This window comes from Phaseolus vulgaris, chromosome 1 (assembly GCF_000499845.2).
Source record: "Phaseolus vulgaris cultivar G19833 chromosome 1, P. vulgaris v2.0, whole genome shotgun sequence".
Lineage (NCBI taxonomy): Eukaryota > Viridiplantae > Streptophyta > Magnoliopsida > Fabales > Fabaceae > Phaseolus > Phaseolus vulgaris.
In genome coordinates this window covers 36,859,263-36,869,921 of record NC_023759.2, presented here as the reverse complement: position 1 = coordinate 36,869,921, position 10,659 = coordinate 36,859,263, and the positions used below count along the sequence as shown (strand labels likewise).

General features: G+C 52.3%; 1 protein-coding gene across 1 annotated transcript; it reads right to left on the bottom strand.

Moving 5' to 3' along the window:
• Nucleotides 1-9,479: 9,479 nt before the first annotated feature.
• Nucleotides 9,480-10,440, bottom strand: LOC137815983 (uncharacterized). Its single transcript, XM_068619090.1, has 2 exons — nucleotides 10,317-10,440; nucleotides 9,480-10,126 (listed from the first exon to the last, which is right to left on the bottom strand). Exons 1-2 carry the CDS (start codon nucleotides 10,438-10,440, stop codon nucleotides 9,480-9,482), a joined length of 771 nt encoding a protein of 256 aa, XP_068475191.1.
• Nucleotides 10,441-10,659: the final 219 nt, after the last annotated feature.

Genomic DNA, 10,659 nt, shown 5'->3' with positions numbered 1-10,659 from the left:
TCTATTATCTCATGGAAAAAAAATAGGCAAACGTATCAAGATCATTTGCGGAAGCAGAATAGCGCACTATGGCCAATACTTGTTTGAAGAGAGTTTGGTTGTGATATCTGTTGCAAGACTTAAATGTGCTATGCAACTTGCCTGCTCGACTTTTTTGTGTCAATCAAGTGGTCTTGCATATTGCAACAAACTCAGTATTTCTTGAACGCACAAAACACATTGAGATAAACTGCCACATTGTGCGAGAAAAATTACACGCCGAGATAATCAGTCCTTCATATGTACTGACATGACATAGTACCTAATGTTGCAACACAAGTTGGGCTTCATGATCTTCACCTACCAACTTGAGGGGAGTATTAAGGAAATAATAATTATCAAATTATACGCAATTATACACAGTTAATTTGATAATGAGAATCTCATGATTAGTGGATCACTACATAATTAACTTGTAACTTGGAGAGAGAAAATCTTCATACACTTGTATATATTTCCTACACACAAGAGAATAAAATCATCTTCATTTTTCTTACTGTACCGCCCTGGTAGTCGGAAGTGATGACGAGGCAGCAAGCTATTATGAAGGCGTGTTGAGCGGGGCCCATGGCTGGCAGAAGGGAAGGAAGTCGGGGGGCTCGTGTGGTCGCCAGGTATTAAGTTGGCATGCTCCGATCTCTAGCGTGCCTAAACCGGCGGTCACCGGGTTTTCGCCGGATGCGAACCCAGACGACCTGATGGTTAGAGATTGCCGAAAGAAGGACATCGCCGAAGGATCAGGGAAGCTTGTTCTAGGCCCTCGAAGCAAAGGATAAAGTTGTCAGATAGTCATGTCCTAGCTCGCTGGAGGTTGAGGTCGGGGAACAGCTCGCCTGGACATGCACGATGAAGCAAGTGAAGTAGATCATGAAAGCGGCCGGCGAGACCACAGGGAAGGTGCGTAAGAAGGCACCCGAGCTCGCCATGTAGAAGAGATCACGCTCCAAGGCAGCTTTGCGCTCCATGCGTAAGTAACTTAGCCAAAAGCCTGAAGAGTAAGAAGTGGCGCCCAAGTCAAGGATGCTCCAGATGGTGACACGTGTACAGCTGGATGCGAGCCACGTGTCCAGATGTGTAACTGTCAGGAGAGAGAAAGTGTCCAGGTATATAAGAGTTTCCAACGAACTTTGAGGTACGCACGCACGTTTAGATTACTTTTTTACGCTTGCGAGTTTTGAGTACGCTGAGAGAGAATTTTGCACGGTTCCTTAGAGTTCTTGAGTTTTCTCTTAGTATTTAGTGGTTCAGTCACTGACTTGGGCGTCGGAGCGTGATCGGCCACAGCGGCGCCGTTCTGTCTTTTGCAGGTTCTTGAGGTGAATCACGGCGAAGGACGGAGGCTAACACGGCGCAGAAGTTGATCCAGGTTTGACGAGGCAAGGTTCTTGCGTCCCGGTCAACAGGTAGGATCATCAGGCGCCCACCGTGGGGCCGTGTAAAACTTGTTCCCATCCACAGCGTGAGTTCTTGGAAGTTTCTGCAGTTTCTGTGCGGTTGCGTGCTGGTGCAACCATTTTCCGCCGTTCATTCAAGCTTTGTTCGGTAGATTCGCGTTTTCCACCGTTCGCTTGAGTTCTTGTTCGGTGAGGAGAGGTTTTTTGCTGTTTACGCGAGTTTCAATCGGTGAAATCGAAGCTTCGACGTTCGTTCGGACTTTTCTGCCAGTGAATTAGAGGTTTGGTGGGAAAGCTGAGGGTCTGCGGTGAAGTCACGAGTTTCTGTGAAGGTTTTGCTGTCGAAGCTGTGCTCTTGGAGTTCTTTGGAGTTTGCGAGGTTCTGACCGATTGATTGCTGGATCGATCGTTGCTGAAGGAGGTGTTGTTTGTCGCTCATTGTGATCTGTTAAGTTTTCATGAGAAAGATGAGAAGCAACCGTTCAAGTCCAGTTGTGCCAGTTGCTGCTGAAGGCGCCATGACTATGGCGCAGATGGTGGAGATCATGCGTTCGCTGCAGGCGAATGTGGAAGCCTCGCGCATAGAGCAGGCGAGGATGCACGAGGACCTGGTCGCCTCTCAGGCCAGGAACGAAGAGCTCAGCAGGGTGACTGAGGAGTTGCGCCAAGCTCTCCAGGAGCAGAGAGGGCGCCCAGTCGCTGAAGAGGTCGCGCCGTCGTCGCCACCTCGCGTTTTCCCCATGCCTTTCGCTCAGGCGATTACGGACACGCCTATCCCTGCGAGTGTGGTACCCGTGAAGGCTGTTTTTACCGGCGTGGAGGACCCTGAGGCACATCTCACCACGTTCCACACGCAGATGATGCTGTCAGGAGGATCGGATGCTGTGTATTGCAAGTTGTTTGTGAGCACACTCCAGGGGACGGCGCTAGAATGGTTTGTGAGCCTGCCTACAGGCCACATAACCAATTTCCAGCAGTTTTCGAAGATCTTTGTCGAGCAGTACATAGTGAACAAGGCGCCGCCTAGGGTGTCTTATGATCTGTTCGACATAAGGCAGTACCAGGGAGAGTCCCTCAGGGACTACTTGAATCGTTTTGGGGCGCAGATGGTCCGCTCGCCGGCCAAAGACGAAGAAATGTTGGTCTACGCCTTCAAGAAGGGCGTGTTGCCAAGACCTTTTTGCGAGGCGCTGATCAGGGCTCACCCCGCCACATTTGCTGAAGTTAGGCGACTAGCGGTGGCCCACATCGCCGATGAGAGCGAGGTCGCAGAGAAAAGAGGGAGCGTGGCCCCCGCTAGGCCACGTGCCCAGACCAGGATCCAGCCACAGAGGGTGCTGGAGACAGCGGCGGCCAGGAGGGATCAAAGGACCCGCCATCCTTATGATCCCCGGAAGAACAAGGGCAGGGGCCCAGGGCGCCCCAGGGAGTACAATCGCCCACCGAAGCATAAGTTTGTGATGGGATTGGCAGACCTGATCGCCATCCCCAATATAGCAGCCAGGCTGAAGGTGCCGGAGAAGGTGGGCGACAAGGTGTTGGGACCAAAGCCAGACGCCTGGTGCGAATTCCACCAAGGCTTTGGTCACACCGTTGATTCATGTTTAGCATTGGGATACCAGCTCGACGATCTGGTCAAGAGCGGTTTCCTGAACGATTACCTGCTGGACAGAAGAACGGGGGGCGCGTCGAGCTCTCAGCCGGCGGGTGGTGAGGCTCAACAGCATGAGATGCCCACTCATGGAGAGATCCACACCATCGCAGGAGGTTTCTCGGGTGGTGGGTGCACCGCGTCACAGAGGAAGAGGTATGCGAGGTCTGTGATGACGGTGGACATGTTCGAGGACCACTCACCAGACGTGGACATCACGTTCACAAGGGAAGATCTCAGGGACATTGTGCCTCATGACAACGATCCAATAGTCATCTCGCTTGTTACGGCGGGGAGGAAGGTCCACAGAGTACTGGTGGACCAAGGAAGCTCGGCAGATGTGATGTTCTTGCCGACTTTCACACAGTTGGAGCTACCCCTTGACCAGCTCAGGCCCTATGGAGGGTGTTTGTATGGTTTTGCGGGCGACCAGGTGGAGGTCAGGGGGTACATTGAGTTGAGAACTACGTTCACGGATGAGGCGGGCTCGAGAACGGAGAAAATCAAGTACCTCGTCGTGAACGCTCCTTCAGCATATAACATTCTGTTGGGAAGACCCATGCTCAACAGAATAGGCGTTATACCCTCGACTAGGCACATGAAGGTGAAGTTGCCATCTATGGAGGGGGTGGTGATCACCATCAAATCAGACCAGAAAGAAGCAAAGAAGTGCTATGAAAATAGCCTGAAGAACAAGAGGTCAGTGAATTACGTGACAACCACCCCGCCTCCCGGTGTGAAGCCCAGGCCGACGGTAATAGAGGAGACCGTCGGAAGCGATGTGGTGATGGTGGATGCTGAGTTGAGGGAGGAGAACGCCGATCGAGAAGAAGAGGCGAGGAACCGCCCCGAGGAAGCGAGGGAGCTGGGAATCGCCAGGGAAACCAGACCAAAACCCGACCAGCAGTGGCTCGAGAGGGAGATCGGGGGAAAGATCTTCAAGCTGGGAAGATCTCTGGAGGCTGAGCTCCAGGACCAGATCGCCAAGGTGATAGAGCGGCATCTGGATGCGTTTGCATGGTCCGCTTCGGACATGCCCGGGATCGATCCCGACTTCTTGTGCCATCATTTGGTGATGGACAACCAGGTCAGACCGGTACGACAGAGGAGAATGAAGTTCAACGAGGAGAGGAGGCAGGCGATTAGAGACGAAACCCAGAAGCTCCTCGCTGCAGGCCATATCAGGGAGGTGCAGTACCCTGAGTGGCTGGCCAACGTCGTGCTGGTGAAGAAGAGCAATGGGAAGTGGCGCATGTGCGTCGACTTCACTGATCTGAACAAGGCCTGCCCAAAGGATTCGTATCCTTTGCCAAGTATAGATGCCCTGGTCGACAATGCTGCAGGGTGTAAGTTGCTGAGCTTCCTGGACGCCTTCTCGGGGGTATAACCAGATAAAGATGCATCCCAGGGATGAAGAGAAGACCGCCTTCATGACCGAGAGATCGTGCTATTGCTACAAGGTGATGCCTTTTGGTCTGAAGAACGCCGGGGCCACGTACCAGAGGTTGATGGATCGGGTACTTGCACCAATGCTGGGAAGGAATGTGCAAGCATACGTGGATGACATGGTCGTGACCTCGCCGGAGAAGAACAAGCACGTTGCGGACTTGGAGGAGTTGTTCACTACGATCGCCAAGTACAGGTTAAAGCTGAATCCCGAGAAGTGCATCTTTGGCGTGGAGGCGGGGAAGTTCTTGGGAAGAGGAATAAAGCCAATCCTGATAAGTGTGCTGCCATCTTGGCGATGAGGAGCCCAGCTACCGTGAAGGAAGTGCAGCAACTCACAGGTCGGATGGCCGCCCTGTCTCGTTTCGTGTCAACCAGCGGGGAGAAGGGCCATCCGTACTTTCAGTGCTTAAGGCGGAATAACAAGTTTGCCTGGACGAAGGAGTGCGAAGAGGCCTTCGTCAAGCTTAAAGAGTACCTGGCGAGCCCGCCGGTTCTGTGCAAGCCGTTGGTGGGGACCCCTCTCAGGCTGTATTTTGCTGTGACTGAGAGGGCGGTGAGTGCGGTGAGTGCGGTGCTCGCCCAAGACCAAGACAAGGCCCAAAAGCCTATTTACTTCGTCAGCAAGGTGCTGCAGGGCCCGGAGGTGAGGTATCAGGCCTTGGAGAAAGCTGCGCTGGTTGTGGTATTTTCGGCGAGGAGGTTGCGCCACTATTTCCACAGTTTTACCATACTGGTGATGACCGACTTGCCCATCCAGAAGGTTCTGAAGAAGCCTGACGTAGCTGGGAGGATGGTGAAGTGGGCGGTGGAGCTGTCGGAGTTCGACATCAAGTATGAGCCCCGGGGTCCAATCAAGGGGCAGATTTTCGCTGATTTCGTGGTCGAGCTCTCGTCGGAAGCAACGCGAGTTGAGGGGGATGATTTCCTTTGGGTACTCTCGGTGGACGGATCGTCGAACCAGCAAGGTAGCGGTGCTGGAGTCATCTTGGAAGGGCCCAACGGCGTGTTGATTGAGCAGTCTCTGAGGTTCGCCTTCAAACCCAGCAACAATCAAGCAGAATATGAGGTGCTGATCACCGGAATCTTGCTGGCCAAGGAGATGGGAGCTAGGGTGCTGATGGCTAAGAGTGACTCGCTGCTAGTCACGGGACAAGTGACAGGCGAGTTCCAGGCCAAAGATCCACAAATGGCGGCTTACCTGGAGTATGTGCAGGAGTTGAAGAGTTCCTTTGTCTCCTTTAAAGTGGTGCATGTGCCCAGAGAGCAGAATGCCCGAGCTGACTTGTTAGCTAAGCTCGCCAGTTCAGGCAAGGGGGGTAGGCAGAGGACGGTGATCCAAGAAACTCTGAAGACGCCCAGAGCATTTGTGGCAGATCACCTGGTTCTTCAAATAAGCAAGTCGACGGAAAGAGCGGCGAGGAGTCACAGGTCTTTGACTCAGGAGACCTTGAGATCGCCGAGAATAAGAGCATGTCGAGGAGAGAAGGTGAACCTGACGCAGGTCTGCGCTACGCATAAGCCAGACACGTGGATAACGCAGTACCAGCGGTGCTTGGTAGATGGCCTTCTCCCGCTGGATCCGACAGAGGCTAGAAAGATAAAGAAGAATTCTAGCAAGTTCACGATGATTGATGGCGAGTTGTATAGATTTGGGTTCACACACCCACTCCTGGAATGTGTGCACGGAGAGAAGTGTACAAGAATTATGGCAGAGCTCCATGAAGGGATATGCGGAAGTCACGTCGGGGGTCGAGCTCTGGCCGCAAGAACCCTCCGTGCAGGTTACTACTGGCCAACAATGAGGGAGGACTGCAAGAAGTATGCGCAGTGCTGCAAGCAATGTCAGCAGCACGCCGATTGGCACAAAGCGCCTCCCGAAGAGTTGAAGTCGATTTACAGCCCTTGGCCGTTTCATACATGGGGGATCGACATCCTGGGACCATTCCCGCTGGCGATCAGGCAGATGAAGTACTTGGTGGTGGCAATTGAATATTTCACCAAGTGGATCGAAGCAGAACCGGTAGCTCAGATCACTGCACACAAGATTGAGGGTTTCGTATGCAAGAACATCGTGTGCCGGTTTGGTGTGCCTAAGCGCCTGGTGTCGGACAACGGGACTCAGTTTGCAAGTCACCTGTTGAAAAAGCTATGCGAAGGGGTAGGAATTCAACAAGTATTTGCATCCGTCGAGCATCCCCAAACAAATGGCCAAGTAGAGTCCGCCAATCGGGTATTGCTAAGAGGCTTGAAGAGAAGACTAGAGAAAGCCAAGGGATCGTGGGCTGAGGAGGTACCCCGTATAGTTTGGGCGTACCACACCACCGAGCAGTCAGGAACCCATGAGACCCCGTTTAGCTTGGTCTATGGGTGCGACGCAATGATTCCAGTGGAGATCCAGGAGAGCTCGCCGAGATTCCAGAGCTTTGTAGCGGAAGACTCGAACGAGGAAAGAAGGTTGAATCTGGATTTGCTGGATGAGGTCAGGGAGGAGGCGAGATTGAAAGCTGAGGCAGTGAAAAGAAGGATTGAACGAAGATATAACTCGAAGGTGATGCCAAGGCAGTTTAAAGAAGGCGACCTGGTGATGAGGAAGGCCCACCAGTACGAGATGGAGAACAAGTTGTCGCCAAAGTGGACGGGACCGTTCAGAATAACCGAGGCGCTCGGGAACGGCGCCTACCGCTTGGAAACATTAGAAGGAGGGGCGATTCCTCGCACTTGGAACGCCACGCACCTCAAGTTGTATTACAGTTAAAAGATTTGTAAGTAAAAACAAACACGAAGAGCTTTGCAATGTTTCTGTTAAAACAGTTTGAAGGGGGCACTCTTTTTTCCCTAATGAGGGTTTTTAATGAGGCCACCCAATAAAGAAGAGTTTTTAAAGTTTGAAGTGTTTTAGATTGCATGCTTGTTGTTATTGCGAAAAGTTTTGAAGAAAGACCTTGCCACTCGCGTATGGTTTAAGGCAGGTTTGAAGATATACTGCATGCTTTCTAAAAAGTTTTTAAGTCCCCATCGTTTTTCGGCGATTGGCGGCATCAGTTAAAGTTAAAAGTCCTCATCGTTTTTCGGCGATCGGAGGCACCAACAACGTTTAAAGACCTCCTCGCCGTCGAGCGAGTGCAGGCGAGAAAGAGAAAAAGACCTCCTCGCCGTCGAGCGAGTACAGGCGAGAAAGAGAAAAAGTCCTCAGTGCCTCCAGGGGAGAGAAGATGTAGCCCGGGCAATGTAGAGGCACCAGTAAAAAGTCCTCAGTGCCTCCAGGAGAGAGAAGATGTAGCCCCGGGCAATGTAGAGGCACCAGTGAAAAGTCCTCAGTGCCTCCGGGGGAGAGAAGATGTAGCCCCTGGGGCAATGTAGAGGCACGAGTTAAAGACCTTCTCGCCGTCGAGCGAGTTCAGGCGAGTTAACGACCTTCTCGCCGTCGTGCGAGTTCAGGCAAGATAAAATCCTTCTCGTCTTGAACGAGTTCAGGTACGGTGTAGAGGGTGGAAGAAGTTCAGAGGGTGGCTAAGGTAGGTTCGAAGAGAACGCCCGGCCACCCGGTTCCTTGTTCTGAAGCTCAGGGAGGTAGAGAAGGATCCGAAAGGCGCCTCTACCCCCAGATGAAGGAACAATGGCCAAGTTGTGAAGGCAAGAGGAAGCATGCATCGCCAAGACCCTCTGGCGATCAGAAGACATTCGGGCGATGGCGTGAGCAAGGGCCCATTTGATGGAGCAGATCAGGTGAGCTATGCCTTAAGCTATCAGTTGGGCTGAAACTTGCTGTTTAGTGAATAGTTTTACGCTGAAGCTCGACTGCCTTGAAGCTCACAAGTTGTTAGAATGATATCGTCCGAAAGTTGATAGTTTGAAGCAGTTAGTAAACAGTTGCGCTCGCAGAATTGCTAAGTCAATTTCGTTTAAGCGATTTGTACAGGAAGAGATAAAGCTAACAGGGAGATTATGTAAAGAAGCAGAAAACTTCATAACAAAGTGGTATCAGTTCAAAATACATATACCAAAAAGAGGAAAAGTTATTACAAGTAAGTGTGTGAAAGAGAGAAAACAGAGGGATAAGTGATGCAGGGAAGCAGCTAGTCTTCAGAAGGAACGATCTTCCCATCCACCACTTCGTTGTTTAGTGACACCATGGAGAGGTCCAGATCAGGGTACTGGCAGGCAAATTGCTCCAGGGCGGCGTCAAACCCAGCAGTGAGGATTTGCGCGGAGCTCAGCTCGAGCTCTTCAGTTTGCTTTTTGAGCCCCTCGGTCTGCTGTTCCAACTCATCAGCTCGTTTCTTTAGTTCTTCAGTTGTCTCACGAGCTTGAAGGAGGTCTTCAGTAACCTTCTTGTTTTCCGCTTGCGCCTGGGCCAGCTCTGCGGCGATCTTTTCATTCTCCTTTCTGGCTTCGGCGAGCTCGGCCATGGCGTCATCCCTCTCTTTCTCAACTTTCCCTAAGTGGACCTCCCGATCTACTGACCTCTTCTCAAGGCTCTTTACCTTGGCTGCATCTGCTTTGATCGATGCCTCCAGGTCGGCCACCTTGAGATGGTAGGGAACCAGTTTGCTCTCCAGCTCAATTTTCTCTTGAGCTAGGAGGTGCACCTTCTGGCGCAGATCAGTGGCCTCCTTGCGCGCCACCCTCAGCTAAGTGCTCATGGCGTCCTCCACTCTCGAATGGTCGATCTCTGCCAGCATAAGGTTGCAAGACAACTTCTCCGCCTCGATCCTTGTTAGGCGATTCTCTTCTTGGAGCACGGAGATGTCGTCCTGAAGTTTCTTGCTGGAGCTCTCCACAACTTTTGATATGATGGAGGGGAGGTCCTCTGCCATCATTCTGAGTTTGGCTGTGAAGGGTTCCCAGATCCCCTTAACTGCAAGGGGAAGGTTTGCAACCGCTGTTGGTGGAGGCGCTGGAGGAGCCTGGTGCTGGTTCTCGCTACCACCCTCTTGAATTGGTTGTTAAGTTTGGGCTTCTTGGCGTGGTGGCGACGTAGGGGACTCGGTGATGATGATTGGTGAGTTATGAGCACCCTCATCCCCGCCTGGCGCAGCCTCGGCGATTGAGGCAGTTGAAGGAGGACCCTCTCCAGCGGATACAAACGGCGTGGAGGCGCTCGGAGGGTTCTCCATGAAGTTGGGCTCGTTGGCCTCAACCGTGGGAAGTGCAGCCGCCAGAGGTACTGCTTGGACTGGCGGCGTTGGAGCTGGGGGAGAAGGTGGTGTTGGTGCCGCAGCTGGGGGAGAAGGCGGTGTTGAAGCTGGTGGAGAAGACGGTGTTGGCGTTGGAAGAGGAGGTGGAGCAGGTGGTGAAGAAGGTGCCACCCTTCTCCTTTTGGTGATGAGGCCATCCTCAGTTGCCTCATCGTCTTCTTCTTCATCCTCATGGACCACCTGAGGAGCTTTCCTCTTTGGCTTCCTTAAGACAAGTTTCTTGCGTTGTTGAGCGAGCAACGCTTCTGAATGGGTTTGGCCTGGAGGGGGCGATCTGCCCTGAGCAGCGGCGCTCTCCGCCACTGAGTTGGGCACAGTTTGGGAGCCCGACGCCAATCCGTGGGCTCGGGCGAGCGCCCTCAATTCAGCTAACTTGCCTTTGCCCAGCATGAGATCTGCATAATGCAAAAGTACACAGGTAAGCTCAAAGACAAAGGTAAAACATATGAGTAAGTGTGCAAATAAGACAAACAAATGGTGCAGGAAATAAAGACCAAGTCTAGTGCGCAACAGACAGGACACCCAGTAATAGATAACAAAAGTGCAACATAGGGCAAAGACTTAAACGTGGAGGTAAGCACTAACCTATGCGAGCCTCGAGTTGGTCCTCGAAGAACTCGAAGGAGATGAGCGACGAGGTGAGAAAGGTGATGTTAGCGGCTGCCACGCTCTTCCAGAAGAGGCATAAGTCCTTGTCCAACTCGCCCATGCTGTCGGGGCTTCTTGGCTTTCTGAAGCTTCCCTTGGAGTCTTTATTTCCCTTGTTTACCCAGTACAAGGGAAAGCCGTCGAGCAGCGAAGCGTCCTGGTCATTTTGGCGTACTTGGACGAATTTTCCTTTCCAATCCTTGTAAGATTGCTGGAAGATAGAAAGGATCGACCTCCCAGCAATTCCGTTCAGGCTCACCCAAAGGCGATCTCCCGGATT

Bases quoted from the DNA above. Each gene is read 5' to 3' on its own strand.
- LOC137815983 (XM_068619090.1), bottom strand. From the start codon at position 10,440: ATGGGCGAGTTGGACAAGGACTTATGCCTCTTCTGGAAGAGCGTGGCA. The intron at 10,127-10,316 runs GTTAGTGCTTAC...TGCATTATGCAG, and splicing joins CCAACTCGAGGCTCGCATAG to ATCTCATGCTGGGCAAAGGC.